The sequence below is a fragment of the Oryctolagus cuniculus genome, chromosome 6 (genome assembly GCF_051225735.1).
Source record: "Oryctolagus cuniculus isolate XC-2025 breed Fujian yellow rabbit chromosome 6, ASM5122573v1, whole genome shotgun sequence".
NCBI lineage: Eukaryota > Metazoa > Chordata > Mammalia > Lagomorpha > Leporidae > Oryctolagus > Oryctolagus cuniculus.
In genome coordinates, this window is record NC_142872.1 from 77,914,601 (window position 1) to 77,938,755 (window position 24,155).

Below are 24,155 nucleotides of genomic sequence, written 5' to 3' on the forward strand. Positions count from 1 at the left end.
ACTATACTTACTAGAATGTTGAGGCTGCTTAGAGAAAAAAAGACTAGTAAAGAAGACATAGCTACTAATCAATTTTTTCATCTTTACCCCTTTCTCCCATTGTGTTAGTATGGAAAATAAAGTACGGTAAAGGTAGTTAACCTTACATTTTAGCATTAAACCCACAGAATACCAAAGCGATTGTAACAAAGCAGAAGAGGGAATGAGTATCAAAACTTCACTCTTAGGAGGCTAGTTAGAGTGGCCTAAGTTTTAGTCTTACCTTTTGAAGACAGGTTGAGAATACCTGAGGTGATAAGAGATATTTAAGTTGCATTATGTCAGACAGAAATATGATATTTAAGTGCCTTTATTTGAGAGTGCAATATGGGCAAAAGAAAAAGATGTCTGATGCAGAGAGTACAGGGTGCTAGCCCCTCTGCTGTCCATTGAGAATTTCTCTCAACCCTTTTTATATATCATCCATAATGCAATGCAGATATTCTGCATTTCCCAGTAACCCATATACATTATGCCAATGAAAGCCCAGGTTTGCAAAAAGCTCAGGCTTATTCTGCCATGGAAGATGTAACAACTCTTCTGTAATGCAGATTGAGCCAGAACACTGATGCTTTGAAGAGATTCTTGAATACTGCAGCAGCTTCCTGGTAAACAATCACGAATCATCAGCTTTGATGGATGCTTCAGTTTCCTGATATTTCACTTAGAGTTTGATAAAAACCCTCCAACTAAACTTCAGTCAAGTTCTTCACGGCCCTCTTGGATTTGACTTTGGCATTTGGTCTTCTCTGGTCCGCAGTGCCCAGTTGTAGAAATACCCTTGCTAAGTCAGTTAACAGAAAAATTTACAATAGATGGATATCACCTTTGCATCAAACTCCTCATCCTTCAACCTGCATAGCCAACCAACCTGGCCTGCCTTCAACCACGAATTATGTTAGGTGAATTTAGCCAAAACCCCCCTTCTCTAACGTCTTCTCTTATTTTCCCTCCACTGATCTCTATCCTGGTCCTTGGCTATAAATCTCAACTTGTTCATGCTATGTACTGAACTGAGTCCAGTTCTACAGAGTTATCTTCCCCCATTCCAGTAGTTCTTGAATGTAATTTTTTTATACCACTTTTAGTGTCCAGCTTTGGATCTCCATGACAAATTTCCCTGGTCTTTAGCAGTGACTCACTGGATCTTCACTTCCTCAGATCTTTAAACTTTCATGCAAGAACAAGCCTCCATTAAACCTCCTAGTCACCTCCAAATAAAAATACAGCTACTTCCAACCCAAGTGGAAGATTTAACTATACCAATATAGCCAGAGAGACTGTTTAAAAGTAGCAATACAAAAGAACAGGCTAAAAACAACCACAGAAACATTCATTTGGAGAATTAATGATAGAACTAACTAGTATATTAAACTCTTCAAAGTGTTTATTTGTCCACAAATCCCCATCAAAACTTTTTAAAACTCAGACATACTAAACATCATCTTCTGTGACCAGAAGGTAGGAACATCAGATAGTAACAATAATAAAGGCAAAAAGAACAAAAAGTAACCCCAAACTACAATATCAGATCTGGAATTTAAAACATTTTCTTTTAAACCACAGGTAAAATAAGCAGTAATATCAATGAAATAACAATGATGAGCATTCTACATATTCTCAAACTATGACTTAGCCTTTGTTAAACATTGCTCAGAGCAATCTTCTGTAGTCTTTAATATATACACAGTAAAGTTAAAGAGAACAAAAATAAGAAATTTTCAAGTGAAGGATTTAGAAACTTAAATATAAATTATGAATTAGGAAAGGAAAAATGAGGTGCCCTAAAATATTTCAAATCTTCAAAACAACATTTCTTAGAAAAATCCATAAACTATAGAGATTAATTTTTAAAACGTTATCTGTTTTCTTGTTCTTATAATGTTTGCAAGAAACAGTGACCATTTAAAAAGAAAAGTTTGCTTCATGAAAATATTCATATTGCTACATTTACCTAAAGTAAAGGAACAAATCAAGATATTATGATTACACACAGGCACATTTGAACCAACAATATTTTAATTGTATAATTACACACTAAACTTAATTCTTACCTTTTTGCTATTTGATTTTCAAGATGCTTAATTTTTTCTAATAACTCTTTCTCAACAACTTCTCTCTCCAATTTAAATTCTTTTAGGGCAGTCTGAATAGCTTCATCTTTTTCACAATTAAGCTTCTGAATTAACTGTTCTCTGTCTTGTTCATGGCGCACAACCAATGTCTCTTTGTCTTTCACAAGGCGGTGTATAATAATTTCATATTTATCTTCTTGTTGACTAATTTTTTCATCTTTCTGTTTTTCAAGAGCACTCAATTCTGAGTCCAATTTATTCTGCAGTTCAACTATTTGTTCTTTTAGGTTTTGTTCCATCTCAAATGCTTGGTGATGCAACGATGTTACTTTGCTTAATTCAGCTTTAAGCACATTAGATTCTTCTTCATGTCTACTAATCAACTCTGAAATGCATTGATCTTTTTCAATTGCCATTAAAGTTCTTAGCTCTACTAGGCCCACCTGATAATTTTCATTATTATCCTGAATCTTTTGGTTTAATTTACTAATTTCTGTTCTCAAATTTTCTGTTTCTTTTTCAAGGAGAGATTTCAAGGTCTCTTTCTGCTGAGTTCTGCTTTCTTCCAACAAAATTTTTATTTCATCAGTTTCTGCTTCCTTCAATGCAAGTTCAACCTCTAACTTACATCTCATGTCTGACAAGTCAGAAACCTTGAGTTTTAATTCTTGGAGCTGTTGCTCTTTCTCCTGGATCACTGTAGCATGAGACGCTTGTAGCTGATCAATTTGTTGCTGGTTTTCCTTTTTCAATTTCTCCAAAGAAACTTTGTGGTCTTCCATAACTTTCTCAAATGCCTGTGTGTGCCTAATGTGCAGTGTATCCTCTAACTCCTTTAGATGACTTTGCTCTAAGGACTGAAGTTCTTCCCTCAATAACTGTATCTTCTCATCGTTTTCAACGTGGAGCTTCTTTAAGTCTTCTAGCATTAGTTCTCTTGAATGCTTCAGTTCTCTAATTTCACAATTTTGAGTGTGCATTAAATTTTCCATCTCTAACAACTTCTGATCTTTTTCATTCTGCAAGCAGATGACAGCTTCTTTTTCATTTTTAACTAAAGCAAATTCATTATCTTTATTTTGTAAAACCTCCTCAAGACATGCTAAGTCTCCTTTCAATTTTTTAATTTTGTTTCCATTTTCTTCACTTTCCTTTATTAGTGCCTCAAGTTTACTTTCATATTCATTTTTTAAGGATTGTAGTTCTTTCTGATGTTTCTCTTTTAGTGTTATTTCTAGGGAACATTTTACTTTTTCAATAATATTTCTTATTTCCACTGCTGTACATTTTAAAGAATTGGAGAAGTCACACTGTTCTTTTTGTACAAATGTTCTAAAGTGACAAAGGTCTTCCTTGATGGTTTGAATACTAAAGTGAGAGTCCTGGGCAACAACTTTACATTTTTCTAACTGGATGTTTAAAGAAGCATGATCTCCAAAATTCTCTTTACACGTATTTGTATCCTGCATACGTCTACTGTCAATTGCATTGATAACGGATGAATAAAGTGATTCCACCATCATTTCTGGACTTTGTGGGTCACTTATAGGATTAGGAGATGATAAATTTTCTTCTATTACAAACTCATTCACAGCAGACATAAAATCTGATTCAGGACTTTCTGCTAATGAATCCAAGTCTAAAGAAACCTGGTGAATAGTTTGTTCTATGTTTGGATGGGGGATCGTTTCAAAATCAAACGTATGTGCATCAATGCTATCTGGAGATAATTCTTCTAATGGACATACTGTGGGACATAAGGGATCTTGAACAGTGAGTGGGGGAGGACTTCTTGGTGAGGTAGTAGTTGTCATTCCTGTTGCACTTTCTATCCGTGGTGAAGAAGCCGACTGTGGGGAGGCCTGACTTACAGATGCCTAAAAGACAGAGAGAAAGGGTTATAAGAGCAGCAATAATGCAAATATTTCACACTAATAAAGAGAAGCATTTGAAAGAATTTCATTTGCCTTTTGTTCATTGAGCAGATCTGTAATGGTCTGTGACATTTCATCCAAACTTTGTGCTGCCTTTACCAAATTATGTAGAGCAAGTACATGCTGGTGTAGAGGTTCAAAGTCACAAAGTAAGGGAACCCTGAAACACAATGCAAACAAATTAGAATTCTGGTCTCTCCTTTGTGTTCACTTACACATTTTCCAATTACTTGACAGGCAGAGAAAAAGGGGAGACACAGAAATATCAACCATCTACTGGTTCATTACCCAAAATGCCTACAATACTCAGGGCTGGGCCACGCTGGAGCCAGAAGCTGTTAATTCCATCAGCGTCTACCACATGAGTAGCAGAGACCCAAGGACTTGAGCTTCTTCTGATGCCTCCCCCAAGATGTGTATTAACAGGAAACTTAATTGTAAGCAGAGTAGCTGGGACTCAAATTGGCACTCTAACATGAGATACCGGGATTCCAACCAGCAGTTTCACCCAGTATGCTACAAGAGCCATCCTAGATTTCTCAATGAAAAACTGGATAACTACAACCAAGTATTTCAATGTCTAAAATGAGTACAGCATTGTCATTTCAATTTAATCAATACTAGAAATATTTTTAAGAACCTTAGATCATGGAAATTAGGAAAGCAACAAGGTAGAAATCTCAGAAGTACGTAAAGTCAGTGAAACTACCAGAAAAAAACACAAATCAAATGAGAGGTAAACCTTTTTACATTCCCCAGTAATTTCCTAAAGCAATCAAAAGAATAAGTCCATCATAGAACATTTCTTTATCCTGGTATTTCCGAAGAATACTGGTGCTACCTTCCTTAACTACAGGATAATAAGGTTATGACTGAAATTAAAAACTATAATGACACTTACCTGAGCAAAGGCTGAACTTCCGAAGGACAAAATGATTGCAGAAACTGTAAATCTTTTAATGAAATATCTGGAAGTTCACAGTCAAACTTTCGAGGTTTTTGAGTCTACACCAAAAAAGAGAAAGTTTTTTTTTCCCAAAAACATAAACAACCAATGTGGTTTCTTACTCCAATCAAGTACAATACACCAAATGAGTTAAAAATGATTCAAATGGATAGTCACACTTAAGGAAACAAAAACAAAGAGTAAAGTAAAAACAAAGTAATGTTCAGTGAAGACCTAGTACACAACATATTTTCTCACATATTAATAGACTTGGAAATAAATTCATGTGCCTCCTCCTCAATTCTGTTTTTAGCTTCACTTCATAGTAACTCTAGCATTTCTATCAACTAAGTGAAAGCATTTGTTTCATTAGTGCACAGGCTATTCAGAAATTCTTCCTTAATTAACAGCATGATCATGAAGATTTCTCTAGATGTGAATCTATTCCTATTACCAGTTATCATGTCTTGTTGCTATAATATGGAAAAAATATATTTTCTTCTGTGTATAATTTCCTTCCTTGCCTTTACCTTGATATTTTGATTATTTTTTTCCTAAATATAGAATCCAGATAAATTTCAGTTTTTTTCAAATACTAACTTAGTAAGCCCAATCCTCTCTTTTTTCATAACAATAGAAAGAATTTCACACTGTTTTAGATATTACCTCAACATATTAAGAGATGTCAAGATGTCCTTTATAAAAAGGATTCTGGAGTAAAAGAGTTTTGGAGTCAATTCCTATTGCATCATCCATTAATATATTTTAGAAAATACAGACATTTGAAGTCACAGGAAATCTTTCAATATAGAAACATGTTGAAAAGCTAAGTAGTACACTAGAAGGCAGAGGGGAGACCCAGAATCTCTCAGACTTCATTGATCATGGGAATGTTTTTTCTCTTGTAATGAAATTAAGAGCTCAAATAATAGTTTAGACATACGACACATTTATTTTTCATGATTTAGTTTCAATGAAAATTTCACGAGTTATCCTATGCTAATTTCTCAAGACATGAAAAGGAGTGGGGAAGTATAAAAGGGAGAAGCAGATGTAAAACAGAGGCAGGGAGGAGACGATGGGCTGGTAAAAGAAAAGGGAGGAATAAAACATAAAAAAGAACAAAAGAACCAATCAATCTTAAAAGTATAGTATAAGGTATCTTTCTATGTTATGAAGACTTTCTCAATAATTATATCTTAAAAGTTTTAAAATACAATCATTCTAAGTTTCTGGCCGGCGCCACGGCTCACTAGGCTAATCCTCCGCCTTGTGGTGCTGGCACACCGGGTCCTAGTCCCGGACGGGGTGCCAGATTCTGTCCCGGTTGCCCGTCTTCCAGCCCAGCTCTCTCCTGTGGCCAGGGAGTGCAGTGCAGGATGGCCCAAGTGCTTGGGCCCTGCACCCCATGGGAGACCAGGAGAAGCACCTGGCTCCTGCCTTTGGATCAGCGCGGTGCGCCGGCTGCGGCGGCCATTGGAGGGTGAACCAACGGCAAAGGAAGACCTTTCTCTCTGTCTCTCTCTCTCACTGTCCACTCTGTCCAAAAAAAAAAAAAAAAAAACAAAAAAAACAAAAAAAAACACACACACAATAATTCTAAGTTTCTAATATGTCTACTTCTGGAAAAGAGATTTTAAAACACTTAGTCAACACAAGTTCAGAGTCGGTGAACTCAAGGGGCTTCCATAGCCTAGACAGCTCATAGCAAGAGTCTCGGGTGATTGCTGCCATCATAAATAAGACTGCCAATTGTTAAATCAACAACGGGAGTCACGGGGTACATGCTCCCCACGTAGGATCTCTGTCCTTAATGTGTTCTACTATGAAACTTAAAAACAACACTACTAGTCGAACAATACCTTATACCTTGTGCAGTTGTGTGAGTACAGCCTGTTGAAATCCTTGCTTAGTATATACTAAGTTGATCTTCAGTATATGAAGGTAATTGAAAATGAAACTCAATGAAGGGTGGGATGGGAGAGGGAGTGGGAGAGGGGAGGGCCACGGGAGGGAGGGAGGTTGGGGGGGAGAAGCCACAACAATACAAAAGTTGCACTTTGTAAATTCACATTTATTAAATAAAAAAAATAACTATATAACAAACCAAAAAAAAAAGAGAAAAAAAAGAACTTAATACTTTACCCTTTTCATATTTTTTATGTTCTACTTAAAACTATTGGTTGAACTCTGTAATTAATACACAATTACTCTTAGGTGTTTAATTAATGCTTTAACTAGTACTCAAATAGTATTTTGCACTTTGTGTTTCTGTGTGGGTGCAAACTGTTGAAATCTTTACTTAATATATGCTAAATTGATCTTCTGTATATAAAGATAATTTAAAATTAATCTTGATGTGAATGGAAGGGGAGAGGGAGTGGGAGAGGGGAGTGTTGTGGGTGGGAGGGAGGTTATGGGGGGGTAGCTATTGTTATCCATAAGCTATACTTTGGAAATTTATGTTCATTAAATAAAATAAAATAAAATAAAATAAAAAACTTAGTCATGATTAGGAAATAAATACATACACAAAAAGAAGGTGGCCAGGAGTCCAATCCCCTAAACAGACGATTTCTTAAAAAAGATTTCCCTGTATAAAGAAATTAACAATACAACCACTTTAGCACTTTGTTTAATGCAAAAAACATTTGTCTTTTTTTCAAAATGTAAACTAAAATTTTACAATACTTTACATTGAAAATTTATCAGATTTAATTCCATAAGTTTTAAAAGCAATGTTTCTCTAAATTTCAATGATAATTAATGGTCAGAATATAATGATTTAAATAATTCATGTCTATGAAATAAAAACATCTGCTTCCATTAAAAAGAAAGCTATTACAGAAGAACACTTACTAAATAATTTCCCAAAGGATTCCCTTTTTGACTTTTCAGCTTCATATAATTGTTTTCCATCTTTGACTAAAGCACCAGCCCACTAGAAGAGGAAAACATCATTATAATCTATACTGAATCACAAAGTAAATGTAGAAATTAAAATAGAATTCAACTTGCATACCTCCCTGTAGTGTTTTATGAACATTTTTCTCCTTACAACCTCAACAACAGCTAAGCAGTACATCTGAGGAACTGTACTGAGAGCTTCAACAATTTTAACTCTCTCTAACAGCTCTATTACAAGGCGGAGCAAGGCTTGTAATTTCTCTCCATCTTGATCAGCATGAAGCATTACAAAACAACACCACCTATAGAATGAAATTCATTATTTTCAAAATCCACAATTGGTAAAATAATTCCTTACTAGTAAAGTTAAGAAACTACCAAGACAAACAGGCTACATAAAAAACAGTACAATCCCGAAATTAATCATCAAATATTTCAATATACTGGAAAGAGAAAATCATCCCATCACTTGGGAGAAATAAAACATCAACTCAATATATCCAACTCAAATATAATTGAACTACTTACTTCAGTCTAACATGTAGATTATTAGCTAGTTCTTGTTTGGCAGTGGTGCACTTCTGTTTAATATCCAACAGTTTTCTATGATTTTGCAACATAATCATCAACTGATTTGCATGACTCAGGCACAAATCAGGTAATACAGATGCATCCTTCAAGTTTTCTGCTCTCATCTGATTAGCTAAAAATCCCTTTGACAAAAGATATTTTAAAAAACATTAATTTTATCTCCTGAAAAACAACATGAATGTTCACCTAAGTCCTTATGTTAAACAGAACTATTCAATTTCAAACAAGATTTCAAGATCCTGTTTTGTTTTGTTTTTTTTTCCTAAATAATATAACAGATCCTGAAACTACGGTTACCTAACTTTGTTTCCTTTTTCCAACTAGGGTAAATGAGGACCAAGAAGATGAAAAAGCTTACCCACGAACAGACTTAATAGCTGAATTAGAACAAGAGCCTATGCATCTACTCCAACTAAACCACAGATCAGTTAGAGCATAAATAAAATATGACCACTGAAAAATAACCACCCTTGAAGCATTTACAGATAGCTAATTACCATCTGCAGTTAATTTAAGACTATATTTTCCCAAGCTACCCTCTTATCGTTACATGACAATTTTATAGTATACAGTCATATACCCATAAAGACATATATGTACATATGATGGTGGTCCACTACGATTAAAATAGAACTGAAAAACATCTATTGGCTTCTGATGCCACAGCATTCCTAACATCACAGTACAACACATCACTCACAACTTTTGGTGGATCTGGTATAAACAAACCTACAATGCAGCAAGTAATACAGAAAATACAGTACATAAAATTAGGCACTGTACATAACAGTTGATCAAGATAATAAAGGACCATGTTACTGATGTATATATTTAATATATTACAGTTTCAATGGATATTTTAGCTTGTACTCCTCCCAATCATTACAAAAAAAGGTAATTATGAAACAGCATGCTGTTATACTAGTATCACAAATCTTGCTTTTATTCACACCTTGATTGCCTCAAGAGGCCAACTGAGTGGTTTAGTCTGTTAAGATCTGGGTTTGTGTAACTGCACTCTATAATGTTCATAAGACAATGTAATTACTTAATGATGTATTTCTCAGCATGTAGCTTCATCATTAGGCAACCCCCTGACTATACCTTATTATTGGTGGGAATAATTTTATAATCCTCTATTGTTAACTCATTTACTTTTTTTTTGTTTATTCACAGTGAGAGAGAGAGAGAGAGAGACAGAGAGAAAGGTCTTCCTTCCGTTGGTTCACCCCCAAAATGGCCGCCACGGCCGGTGTGCTGCACCAATTCAAAGCTAGGAGCCAGGTGCCTCCTTCCGGTCTCCCATGTGGGTGCAGGGCCCAAGCACTTGGGCCATCCGCCACTGCCCTCCCGGGCCACTGAGAGAGAGCTGGACTGGAAGAGGAGCAACAGGGACAGAATCCAGCACCCCAACTGGGACTAGAACCTGGGGTGCCGGCACCACAGGTGGAGGAGTAGCCTAGTGAGCCAAGGCACCAGCCTACTCATTTACTTTTATAGGGGTATTCAATATCATTTGGTCCACTTGAACTAAATCATTACTAAATCTCTGTCTCTTACATGGGAGACCAGATTGGAGTTCTGGATTCCTGGCTTTGAACCGGACCAGCCTAAGATGTTACAACCAGCAAAAAAAATCTCTCTATATATATGTATTTCCCTTTACCTCTGTCACCCTGCCTTTCAAATAAAAAGAGAAATCTTTAAATATAAATAAAAAATATTTCCAGTTTTGATAATGTAATCCAGAAGTTAACTTTCATGGAATACTATAGTTTCAAACATTAACAAAAAATGTAAATGATTTAGAAGAGAAAGACATTTAAACATGATGCTCTATGATCACAAAAAAAAAATCAGTGTTGTAATTTTCATGAGAAAAGTGGGAGGGATGTTCCATGAGTTTTTTATTTTTATTTTATTTCAATGGTAGAAGAGACAGAGATCACCCATACACTGTTCACTTCCCAAATGTCTCCAATAGTGAGGCCTAGACCATACTGAAACCAGGAGCAGGCAACTCAATTCAGGTCTTCCCAGTGTGTGACAGAGTCCCAAGTACCATAAGCAATTAATGCTGTCTCCCAGGGAGCATACTGGAACTAAGGTTGATGAGAATCGGAGCAGTTGGGACCAGGCACTCCAATATGGATGTGGACATCCCAAGCAGTATCTAAACAGCTATGATAAACATTTGCTCTCTATCCATGTACCTAGATAAGCAGCTGAAGATGATACAGGTGCTTTGGCTCCTGCCCACCCATATGGGACATGAGGAGAGAGTTCCTGTCTCCTACCTTCAGCTTGACCCAGCACCAGCAGTCATTTGGGGAGTGAACCAGCAGATGGAAAACCAATCTCTCTCTCTCTAAGGAAAAAGTGAAAGGAAATGGGAAGATCAAAGGGAATGGAGGGAAGTAAAACAAACTGAGAGGTAAGGCAGGAAGCTAGCAAAGCAAAGAATAAATACTTAACAGTCCTGATTTCCAGATGAAGCAGGAGAGGGGGAAGCACACGGGGATCATAGCCAGTCAGTCAAGGGAAAGGACAATGGAACATACATCACATTTGGATCTTTAAAAGCTACATTATGGCTGGCGCTGTGGCTCACTAGGTAATCCTCTGCCTGTGGTGCCGGTACCCCGGGTTCTAGTGCCGGTTGGGGTTCCGGTTCTGTCCCAGCTGCTCCTCTTCCAGTCCAGCTCTCTGCTGTGGCCCGGGAAGGCAGTGGAGGATGGCCCAAGTGCTTGGGCCCTGCACCCCATGGGAGACCAGGAGGAAGCACCTGGCTCCTGGCTTCGGACTGGCACAGCGCACCAGCCGTAGCGGCCATTTCAGGGGTGAACCAATGGAAGGAAGACCTTTCTCTCTGTCTCTCTCTCTCACTAACTCTGTCTGTCAAAAAATAAAAATTAAAAAAAAAAGCTACATTATAAAAAGCAGCATAAATGACAAGTAGACTGATCATGGCAAAAACCAGAACTACCAACTTCAATTAATCTAAATCTCTAAAACTGGATTAAAATGATTTAAGATAATTAACTGTTCCTAGCACATCCCCAAAACACACTCTCTCTGGGAGAAAATTATCTTTGGCCTCATAATAGTTCTTTAGTTTCTCCTACCAAACACAGTCACATGAAAAAGGAAAGACTACATGAGTTAAAGCTGGTAACAAACAGCAGAAAATATAAACAGACCCATAGGTAAGGATAATGAAGTTAACAGACAAGAGACTTTTAAATTAGTAAGAGCATTATTTGTTCAAAGAGAGGATCAATAAGGATCAATAGTTTGGTCAAAAATCTGAAATTGTATAAACAAATGATGCACAATGGAATTGTAGAGCTGAACAAATCAACACACAGTAAATTACAACTAGTCAATGGTGAAAAATGAATCAGAATGATGAGACAAGGGGCTGGCACTGTGGCACAGCAGGTTAATGCCCTGGCCTGAAGCGCCGGCATCCCATGTGCTTGCTGGTTCTAGTCCCAGCTGCTCTTCTTCCAGATCCAGCTCTCTGCTATGGCCTGGGAAAGCAGTGGAGGATGGCCCAAGTCCTTGGACCTCTGCACCCAACGTGCGAAACCTCGAGGAAGATCCTGGCTCCTGGCTCCCTCTAGCCATTGCGCCCATCTGGGGAGTGAACCAACGGATGTAAGATCTCTCTACCTCTCTCTGTAACTCTTTCAAATAAAGGAAGGAAGGAAGGAAGGAAGGGAGGGAGGGAGGGGGAGGAGGGGGAGGAGGGGAGGAGGGGAGGGAGGGGGAGGAGGGGAGGGAGGGGGAGGAAGGAAGGACTAAGCCAAACACCTGCTCCAAAACAACTATTAAAAAAAAAAAAAATGATGAGACAAGTGGCCAGTGTTGTGGCGTAGCAGGTGAAGCCACTGCCTGCAATGCTGGCATCCCATACAGGTGCTACTTTGAAACCCAGCTGCTCCACTTCCAATCCAGCTTCCTGCTAATGTGACTGGGAAAGCAGCAGAAGATGGCTGAAGTTCTTGAGCCCCTGCACCCACGTGGGATACCCAGAAGCTGCTGGCTAATGGCTTCATAACCAACAAGCTCTAGCGGGTGTGGACACTGAGGAGTGAACCAGCAGATGGAAGATCTCTTTCTCTCTCTCTGAACTCTGCCTTTCAAATAAATAAATCTTAAAAAAAAAAAAAAAAAGGCAGAATGGTGAGACAAGTCAAATAACTTCATTAAGGCACAGACAGACAAAAGAATGGAAAATACAGTAAATGTGTAAACTGAAAGGATGTGTTGAAAAATATAACACTAGAATCACTGAAAAGGAAAAGCAAGTGAGGCAACAGAAAAATCTGAAAATAAACTAAGGGTTTCCAGAAAATCAAAGTGATTTTACAGAAATTTTTCAAACAACTGAATTTGTCACTGAAATAACACTGAACAACTTCTAACATATCAGCTGTGACTACATCAAAGATGGATGTTTGATGAAAAAGTATATGTATTTAGAGGTAAAATATTAGCAGAAAGTTAACCAAGAACATGTGTCAGAATCTGCTTATGAAATTCAACTGTTTACCTATGGGTTATTTTGCCATAATGCCTAGAAGATGTCACAAATTAAAGACACTAGCTTAAAGGGAAATGTGCAAGCACAGAACTCTTTGTTATTCCATCACATTCTTTTGATTATAAATCTATTTTGACAGTAGAGCCCTTGGAAGAATAAAAATTAAACATAAGAAGTAACAACTAGTAAATCCTTTAAGATTTCATATTTTCCTTGTGTCTTCTGATTTCACTTGTCATTTTTATCTTTTTTGAGAGAGCAAAAGCACTCCAACATTTAATACCATAACTGCTTTTATCATACTCTAAAGAAGAGTAGAAGGGCAAGCATTTGACTTCATAGTTAAGATACCAAATGGGATACCGACATCCCATACTGGAGTGCCTGCCACAGACACAGCTCCCTCTTTATGTACAATGAAGACTCAAGAACCTGGGTTCCTGTTTTTGCAACTCACCTGGGAAATAAGGATTGGACTCTAGACTCTACTGGGCTTCATCCTAGCCCAGTAAATGGAAGACTTCTCTCTGTTTTCTCTCTCTTTTTCTCTTGATCACACCTCACCCCCAACCCTTGTCTTTCAAGTAAGGTGAAAATATATTTTTAAGCTGTTCTTTCCCCTGCAGTTAGTAGCAAGTAGTAGTTTCATAACGTATCTTTCAGGTTTCATTTATACAATGCTTGAGTTCACTTTAACCACTCCAACCACTAAGAACATGCCTTTATTACACAGAGACAACACAGTAACAAAGTGTCAACATTCAAGAATGAAGAAAAAACATGGAACATACCAAATTGCCATAGCACATAAAATACTTGTAATTACAAATTTATTTTCTTGAGAGAAATCTGAAAGAAGTACCTGAGCAAGTTCTTTCTGTTCATTCACCAGCCGGCCACAGCTAGCGATCATCTGGTCCAGGGCATACAGTCGATCTTCAAGCCCTTTAATAGCTTTCATATTCTGATTATCAAGTTTGGCAATTGTTTGATGGCATTCTGCTATAAATGGTCGAATAATTCTTGGATCAAGCTAAATGACAAGGAGACACATATGAGTACAATTTTGTTGAAATAGCTTAAAAATATTTTATTTTGACACACAGTTTCAGAGAAATAAAAGTGATAAAAGACATAGAAAAGCAAAAGCATGGAAAATCTAAGTCACATTTTTACAACATTTAACAACAAGATAAATGAACCTAAAACATCACTATGGAATACAATAAATAATTTAGAATATACTTCCATGAATCACACATTTCCACCAATGCCATAATATGTAACTGATCCTCAACTTGCCTCAGAAAATGTTACTTTCAAATTCTTCTTATGAAATACAGCAGACATACTGACTAAAACTCATTCTCCAATCAATCCAATTTCTAAAGCTTAGCAACTTGTTCATTTAAACTAAGCCTGGTTCTTCCTGGAACCAAATATAAAATGTTTGTATTCTTGTTCTCTCTCTCAGGGAATTTCTATAATCAGTCACACTTTCTAATTCTTCAGTTTTACAGATTTGCTGGAATTCATAGAATCTAAAGAAATTTTTCAGTACTTCTTCTTTTCTCTTAAAAAAAAAAAAAACACTAGCTGACTTGGTCTACATTTCCCATTAAAACCATTTGGCAAAAATTACCAACATCCTTACTTCGCTTGAGGATTTAGCACAGCAGATCAACTTTTACAAACCCATACAGGCTTTAGAACATTAACTTTGCTGGTTCTTTACAGCACTACTCTTGGGATGCTTTTCCAGTGACTAAAATGATCCAGGGACCGAAGCCATGGTGTAATAGGCTGTCTCTGCCTGCAGCACCTGCATCCCACATGGGCACCGGTTGGTGTCCCAACTGCTCCGTTTCCAACTCAGCTTTCTGCTTATGGCCTGGGAAAGCAGTGCAAGATGGCCCAAGTGCTTGGGCCCCTGAACCCAAGTGGGAGACCCGGAAGAAGCTCATGGCTTCAGAGAGGTGCAGCTCCGGCCATTGCAGCCATTTGGGGAGCGAAGCAGAGGATGGAAAACCTGTCTCTCCCTCTGCCTCTCAAATAAATAAATATTTTTATACATGTAAATGATCCAGAATGACTTTGCTCTTTGCCCACTTTTACTCTACTGTACATGATTTCTACACTAGCATATCAATCTCTGATCTATCTCACAAATTCTCAGGCTATAACTTCATGCTAATAGCCATATGTCGATATCAATCACCCTCAGGTTATGGATATAAAATATAGATTAAAACATAACTAATTACACTGTTACACTTGGTGCCACCTCCAAGATCTCATTGCATACATTAAAATATTCCAAAATCTGAAAAAAATCCAAATTCTGAAACACTTCTTGTCCCAAGGACTTCAAGTAAGGAATACCTGAACTATACTAGATTGTTTATCTCTGCCCCCGTTTAAAGGTTTCAGTCAAATACTACCTACTTCATGATAGCTTCTCTAATCTCCATAGTCAAAAGCATTGCAACAATTTATTTTATGTATAGTGACTTTTAAACAGAGAATAAAAAAAAAAAAACAGTGAAAACTTAACTATTCTACATCAAGAATCAAGTGGAGAGGCCAGGTATGGTGGCTCAGCAGGTTAAGCTGCTGCTTGGTGATGCCAACATCCTATATCAGAGTGCATTTGGAATTCTGGCTGCTGCACTTCCAATCCAGCTCCATGTTAATGCACCTGAGAAAGCAATGGAAGGTGGTCCAAGCACATGGGCCCCTGCCACCCAGGTGGGAAACCTGTATGGAGTTCCAGGTTTTGGCCAGGACCAGTCCAAGCCATCCCAGGCATTTGAGGAGTGAACCATTGAAATCAAGAGATCTCTCTCTCCCCCACTCAAATAAATTAACGTATTAAAAAAAAAAGGTGAGTATTATTTTTTTTTAAGATCAATGAAATGGAGTTAAGAAGTAGCACTGCTAAAACCACCTAAAAAAGTTAAAACAGCCATTATTTAAGTATAAACAGAACACTCATTTTGCACAATATTATCTTAACTGTAACTTGTATGAATTGAGTCTAATATGCAAGTATTTTCATTCTGTAGTACTATACAACCAAAAGCATGGTTATAAATTATTAGAAAAATAAAAGGATAAAAGAGATTACTATAATTGGTTAAAATTTTCAAAAAAGTCAAAACTACAATTCTATATAAACAATGATTTAAAGAAGATAAACCAATGGCCTTGATTATGTTTTTGTGTTTCAAATTATTGAAAGTACGATACAACTGCACTGATAAAACACAGAAGAGGATTTTATGACTCACTGAACACAATTTATGTAACATGACTTTCTAAAAGCACTGGACTGAATATTTATTACATTTCAATTAAAACTCAAAATTTTTTCAAAGGTTTTTTAAATTTGTAGATGACATTTAAAAAACAATCATATTAACACCAAATTTTCAACAACTGACACATGGTGCTACACTAGGGTTCTTTCTTTGAAATCTATTAATTGATTAGAGAAGCAAATCATCTGGGATGTGTAGAAAGCTCACATGCTTTTCTGGTGTAAGTTGTTGGTCATTATAAAACCAAAAACATTAGACAATTTACATTTCCTAATTCTTTCTGTATCTGTTTCTTTGATGAGATCCCACAGATAAGCATTTCATTCAATTCAAACATGTTTGCCAGGGCAGTGATGTATGTAATACATAGTGCAAAGATTATTGCTAAAAGTGAATTAAATATTTCTGTTGAAACTATTGACATTTTAGTAGCCTAAAAATTCCATTTATGATAATGGAGAATTATGCATATGATTGTGATCAGAACTGTGATTTTTGTTTTTTAATAATAAAAACTGTCCTGGGGGGCTGGCATTGTAGTACAATGGGTTAAGCCACCATCTATGATGCCAGCATCCCATATGGGTGTTGGTTCAAGTCTCAGGTGCTCCTTTTTCTATACAGCTCCCTCTAGAGTGCCTGGGAAAACAGCAAAAGATGACTCAAGTCTCTGAGCCCCTGTAACTTACATGGGAGACCTGGATGCAGTTTCAAGCTCCTGGCTATGGCCTGGCCCAACCCCAGCTGTTGTGGCCATTTTGGGAAGTGAAACAGCAGATGGAATGTGGGTGATCCTGTACCAAGCTGGGAGTATGCCTGCCAAGCCCATAGCCTGGATGGCAGGCAGCAGGAGCCCCAGGCACATTTCCCTGGCCCCCACCTTCTGTTGACAAGATCAGCTAAACAGCTCCCAGGTGTGGCCCAGGCCCATTAGGACCACCTGGAAAGCTACACGACTTTCAAGCTGATTGGAGAAGCATAGAGGCACCAGTATCAGTTCTATCCTATAGAATTAGTGTTGCCCTAAATTAGCTAAGCCTCCTCTGCCTGACCTTTAAAAGATGTGCTTGCTCCTTAATAAAGTGGACATATTCACTGAAAATTGTCTCTGGTGCTTCTTGTCAAAGAATGCCATTGCCCCACCCATCCCACAATATGTGGGACCTTTCAGGGAGAGGCCAAAATGGAAGGCCATCTTTCCCTCCCTCCCTCCCTCTCCCTCTCTCCCCCTCTTCTCTCTTCTGTCCCTCTCTCTGTAACTCTGCCTTTGAAATAAAAATAAAAGCCTTTTTTTATTTAAGATTGACTGAGTATGGGATGTATATATAATTATCAAATATTTGTCCCAGAGAAGTACCTACTTGATATCTGACATCAGTAGTGCTATCTGCCAATAAAGCAATAAGCTATGCTTAAGTGATGATCTGTAAAAGCAAATTGTATTTTAAAAAAAAAAACCTTTTTACAGACTGATTCCAGTTATGACAATATTTGTAACAAGTGTTTCCAACCTAACTTGAGGATTTAAAAGTGTGGCCCAAGGATCCTTGAGAAACTTCCCCCTACAAAACCCAACCAAAACAAAAAATGTGCCAAAGGATTTAGTAATGACAGGGTTATAGACTGAATAGGACCTGAGATTAGCCATGAGTTTGTATGCTTAAATGCAGAACATAGAAGAGTCATAGGTTTTGTTTATTTAATGTAACCAGAAGAAACAATACTATGGCTTAATAATAAAAAATTTAAAAAATTTTATACCTACGGAAAATGGAAATTAGCATATTACTGAGTACTTGGATGTTGTTATTTTCATAAGGTATAGCAATGTCTCTAATGTTTGTGATATATTTCATGGTTACTGAGAGGAAAAAATACAAACTTTGATTTGTAATACATGATTGTTAATAAAATTAGTTAATATGACTTAGAATATTGCCTGTACAACACTTATCAGTTGCAAATACCCATTATATAAAAAAAAAAATCTGCTCTACAATAGCTAAATCACATGTTGAGAAATTTTGTTTATGTATATTGCCTTATATTTTACTTAACACTTAACATTGTATGATTTGGTTATATCAAATAATAAATGCACTTTGCAATGGTGTTTTTGTTAGATTAATATTCTTCTCCTGACAGCTGTCCTATGTTTTTACTTGTTCTGGTGGTTGCTATTCATTGAACTAACCACTTAACACCTGTATAGTATATCATTCTACTTTCACTAGAAATTTTACTTATATATTTTCCAATAATCTTCACAAATTTAGTCAGCTTTAAATATACTTATGAGTTACATAATCTGTTTTGACCTAGGTTAAAAAGTTCAACTTCAAGGCACTTTATTTCTGCTGTAACATAATACCTCTCATCATATAAAATCTTTAGCAAACATAGATAATATAACTTAAAATAAACAGAGGAAACAAATTTCCATTACTCACCCTACTCATAGAATCAAAGCACTTCCTGACCAAAGACTCCACATCATTAGGTCTATCTTGAACATTTATCCAGTCTAATAATGAAACATTAAAAAAAGGCAGATCACTGTCTTTAGCATCTATTGATGCTTCATCATGCTGGATGGGACTTTGACATGATTCTTTAATTTCTTTGCCACTTTCAGCATCTGTGGTATCTGAAGATACATGCTCCACTGACTTGTGAAGTGAGGTTAACGAGGATTTGTTAGGCATATCAGGAGAGAGCACCAGTTCAGTGGATCTTTTCATCTCCGCCTTTTCTGAGCCATCATGTTCAGGTAAAGAATCCAGTCTTTCTAAACATTCTCTGTAACTATGTCTGGTTAGGCACTCCAACAGTGGAATCTTGGCCATTACTGAAACAGCAGTTCCTAAACTTAAAATACAAAAGATCTGTCAGTAAAATATGAAATTCCTCTTTTAAGGAATTATCATATTTGAATTAATCATGTTCTGTTATCACACATGTAAATATTACCACCTCTATATTGTATCAGGAGCTTGCTGTTTAGTCAAAGAAGTTTACATTAGAAGAGACAGTGTATCATTAACACACTAAAATACTCTAAAGTAAACCTGGCTAGATCATACTAAACAAATGGACCCTGGGTTTCATGAAACCTTAAGTATAACAAACTCAAATTTACAAAAAAAAGATTTACCATAGTAGTACTTTATACTACAATCTGTAAGGAAGCAAAACATATCTGATATATATAAAGTACAAGATGAAATTAATAATCCCAGTAAAGATTAGGCTAGAACCCTGAAAATTTACAGATGATTTGGTTTTTTATAAAATCTTAAGATTTCACTTTTATAAAATCATATACAAAATAATGCAGGTTCCTACATTAAGTTAAAATAGCTTATTGAACTCTTCAGAAAAAGTTACTTGAAAAGTCATTTCATAAATTTTAAAAGGGTCTCTCTTTCCCAAGATTTCATGGTCAGTTTAAGGCCAAAATCTATCTAAAATATCCACAATAGAAAAGAAAGCTCAAAGAGATTACCTGCAATGGAGGAATGGAAAGGAAGAGGGAAGGAAAAAAAAGGAGGGAGGAAAGAAAGCAAAGAAAGAAAGGGGAGGAAGCAAGGAAAAGAGAGGAGAATGGACAGATACAAGAACAAGAAGGCGAGCAGTCAAAAAAATAATATGCAACCTACTTCTAATTCTGGTCAAAGTAAAACACAAACAAAAACCCCCACAGAATCCAAAACAAAAAACACAATACAAAATACTCGAGGTATGTGGGTGGACACATACACACAATAAATGGCAATATTCATGTTGAATTATTGCTTTTTTTTTATATTAACAGCTCTTTATTAAGAAGAACCAATGGCAATTAGATGTGTTTCATTGCAAAGTAAAAAGTCAACTAAATGAGACTCTAAAACACACTGGAATTTTTTCTGTCTTCCCAAACATGCATCAGGATGACAATATCTCAAAGGGAATATAAAATCTTCCTTGATTATGCAATACTTGTTTGATAATTTTTTCATATCCATCAGAATATATTTGGGGGCCGGCGCTGTGGCGCAGCAGGATAACGCTCTTGCCTGAGGCGCTGGCATCCCACATGGGCGCCGGTTCTATTCCCGGCTGCTCCTCTTCCGATCCAGCTCCCTGCTATGGCCTGCGATAGCAGTAGAAGATGGCCCAAGTCCTTGGGCCCCTGCACCCACGTGGGAGACCCGGAAGAAGCTCCTGGCTTCAGATCGGCACAGCTCCAGCTGTTGTGGCCATGTGGGGAGAGAACCAGCAGATGGAACACCTCTCTCTCTCTGCCTCTCCTCTCTGTGTAATTTTCTTTCAAATAAAATAAATAAATCGTAAAAAAAAAAGAATATATTGGGCGGCGCTGCGGCTCAATAGGATAATCCTCCACCTGTGGCGCCAGCACACCGGGTTCTAGTCCCTGTTAGGGCGTCGGATTCTGTCCCAGCTGCTCCTCTTCCAGGCCAGCTCTCTGCTGTGGCCAGGGAGTGCAGTGGAGGATGGCCCAAGTGCTTGGGCCCTGCACCCATGGGAGACCAGGAGAAGCACCTGGCTCCTGGCTTTGGATCAGCATGGTGCGCCGGCCACAGCGGCCATTGGAGGGTGAACCAACAGCAAAGGAAGACCTTTCTCTCTGTCTCTCTCTCTCTCACTGTCCACTCTCCCTGACCAAAATAGTAATAATAATAATATATTTGATGTTTTACATCCTGAACTTTTTTTTTTAAAACTGGGCAAGAGACAGGTAAAAGTTCTTGATTTTGTGAATAATTCCCAAAGACTTCTGAGCCTTTTTCATAAATAAACAGCTCAAGAAAAAGAAATGTGGGAGGCTCATAAAGTACATGGTAAATAAGACCACAGCTTTTAACTATAACCTTGAAAGTACGTAAACAACAAACCATAGAGCAGTATGACAAAAGGCTCAAAAAAGATGGTCAGTTACAATAAATATATGGACTCTATAAGAAAGAAACTTACAGAGTGAATAAAACTACTGATAAATTTCTAAGGCATTTCAAAAAAAATCTTATTATTCACTTTAATGGTAAACATACTGAGTAAGTTTTAACTTGATGTCTTCTATGGATTTCAGATAATTTGAATAAATACTTTCAAACTTGGAAAGTAGCTTTTGGTACGAATTTGTACAGTCTTCCAGATTGGCCATGATTGCAGCCCAGCCTTGGTGTTGAAGGTGTTCATCATGGACAAGCCCTTCACAAAAAGAACAAAGTTTCTTGGCAACTTCATACATTTCCTATATTGAAAAAAACAAAAACAAAAAACAGCACAGTAAAAGACAGCTTGGTTTGTGTGAACATGACTGTATGTACAAACACATTCTAAGCATATTCTAAAGACAGTGGTTTTATAAAGGATGATTTACCTTATTGTCCATGCCTAGATGTGACACAAGATAATGAAAACCGAGGCAGGTACCTTAATAGATGATCAAAAGGATTCCTAATATACTATGTCCAGAAAATAGAGAACAGAAGATTCTAATATTTTGACTAATGACAAACATGCAACATCCAATTATTACTATCCTATAGCTATCCCCAAGGCTGACATAATTTTGAAATCTGAGGAAGTATGTTCTTTCCTCCAGCTTATATGTTTTAAAGATTTATTTTTATTTACTTGAAAGGCAGAGTTACAAAGAGAGAGGGAGAAAGACAGAGATCAAACTTTCATTCACTCCCCAAATGGCCACAACAGCAGGGGCTGTGCCAAGCCAAAGCCAGGAGCTTCTTCCAAGTCTCCTATGTGAGTGTGGATGCCCAAGCATTTGTGGCATCTTCTGCTTTCCCAGGTGCATTAGCAAGGAGAGGGATAGGACATGGAGCAGCCACTTCTCAAATCTACGACCGTGTGAGATGCTGGCATTGAGGGCTTAACTCGTTATGCCCCACAGCAGCCCCTTACCCTTGTTTTGTGTAACTCTCATGCATACTCCTAGACACTGTTTCATATGAACTATTTTAAATCCGAAACACAAGGAAACTTAAAATTCCCCACAATAAAATCATATCATCATGAATTCAGTAAGTCCATTGTATTTCTGGATGGGCATTAGCCCTATTAGTTAAGCTTTTGAGGCTCTTAACATCCCACAAAGGCAGTGCTGGGGTTTGAATCTGGGCTCCACTTCAGATTCAGGCTTCCTGTGAATACTCACTCTGAGAAACAACAGGTTCAAGAAGAGTACTTTTTTCACCCACATGGGACAACTGGATTAAGTTCCTGACTCCTGGGGCTGGCACTATGGTGCAGTGGGTTAATCCTCTGCCTGGCCTGAAACACCGACATCCCATATGGGCACCGGTTCTAGTCCTGGCTGCTCCTCTTCCAATCCAGCTCTCTGCTGTGGCCTGGGAGAGCAGTGGAGAATGGCCCAAGTCTTTGGGCCCCTGCACCCAATGGGAAACTGGCTTCAGATTGGTGCAGCTCCAGCCGTTGCAGCCATTTGGCGAGTGAACCAACGGAGAAGACCTGTCTCTCCCTCTCATTGCTTGTAACTCTACCTCTCAAATAAATAAAATAAATCTTTAATAAATAAATAAATAAATAAATAAATGTTCCTGACTCCTGGCTTCAGCATATCTCAGCCCTAGCTGTTATGGACATTTGGGGACTAAACCAAGCCAATGGGAAATCTGTCTTATTTTCTTTTCCTCTTTCTCCCTTTCAAATTACAAAAATAAAACAAAATCAGATGTTTTTTCATTTGTTCATATCTTATTATATATTCTTAAAATAATTTATGTGCATTTCTTTATAAAGCAAAATTGTTAAATGTATTTTTCTATTTCAGAAATTCTGCTGCTAGAGTTTGTCATTTTGTCCATTTCTGCTCCAAAAGATTGGCCAGAACAGAGAAATTATTAATTTTTATATATTTATGACATACTCAGTCATCTCACCAAATTCTAACAGGTTTTAATTAAAATCTCTTGAATTTTCCAAATACCCCAAGACATCATCACCAAAGATGTTTTTCACTTATCATTTGAACTATTAATTCATTTTTAAATTTTAGTATATTTCCCCAAACCTGTAAAAGAATACAGGCATACCTCATTTTACTGTGTTTTGCACCCCTGTAATTTGCAGATGCTATATTATTTACAAATCTAAGATTTATGGCAACGCTGCACAGAACAAGTCTATCACATTTTAGTAGTTCTCACATTTCAATTACTTTGCTACTGTATCTGCTATGATGATCTGTGATCAGTGTGGTCTTTGAGGTTACTTTTGCAGCTGTTATGGGGTACCATAAGCCATGCTCACATTAATCAGAAAACTTTGATAAATATTCTGACTGCTCAGTTGACCAGCCATTTTCTCATCTTTCTCTCCCCTCTGGGCTTCCTCATTCACTGAGCACAATACTGAATTTAAGCCAATTAATAATCTTATAATGGTCTCTAAGTATTCAAGTGAATACCCATTACACATCACAATCTAGAAATCGTCAAGCTTTTTGAGGAAGGCATGTCAAAAGCTGAAATAAACTGAAAGGCAGGCCTCCTGTGCCAAACAGCAAAGTTGTGAAGCAAAGTGAAAGTTTTTGAAGGGAATTAAAAATACTACTCCAGGGAACACACAAATGATGGCAGAAACAGTGGTAATGCTGATACACACAGTTTCAGTGGTCTGGATAAAGGACAAACCAATCACAATATCACTTTATGTCAAAGTCTAATTCAAAGCAAGGCCCTAACGCTCCTCAATTCTATAAAGGCTGGGAGAGGGTAAGGAAGCTGCAGAAGTTTCAAGCTAGCAGAG

At 37.2% G+C, this 24,155-nt stretch overlaps 1 protein-coding gene across 5 annotated transcripts in view; it reads right to left on the bottom strand.

Moving 5' to 3' along the window:
* RB1CC1 (RB1 inducible coiled-coil 1) overlaps positions 1-24,155 on the bottom strand; it is a 102,623-nt gene that overhangs the window by 39,585 nt on the left and 38,883 nt on the right. For all 5 annotated transcript variants that reach the window (XM_051843730.3, XM_051843729.3, XM_051843732.2 and 2 more), the window contains exons 6-15: positions 21,416-21,618; positions 18,812-19,229; positions 13,904-14,074; positions 8,430-8,614; positions 8,017-8,203; positions 7,854-7,935; positions 7,526-7,587; positions 4,950-5,053; positions 4,082-4,208; positions 2,094-3,991 (exon numbers count right to left, since the gene is read on the bottom strand). In XM_051843730.3, the coding sequence (XP_051699690.1) occupies positions 2,094-3,991; positions 4,082-4,208; positions 4,950-5,053; positions 7,526-7,587; positions 7,854-7,935; positions 8,017-8,203; positions 8,430-8,614; positions 13,904-14,074; positions 18,812-19,229; positions 21,416-21,618 (3,437 nt within the window). The remainder of the gene's footprint in view (positions 1-2,093; positions 3,992-4,081; positions 4,209-4,949; positions 5,054-7,525; positions 7,588-7,853; positions 7,936-8,016; positions 8,204-8,429; positions 8,615-13,903; positions 14,075-18,811; positions 19,230-21,415; positions 21,619-24,155) is intronic.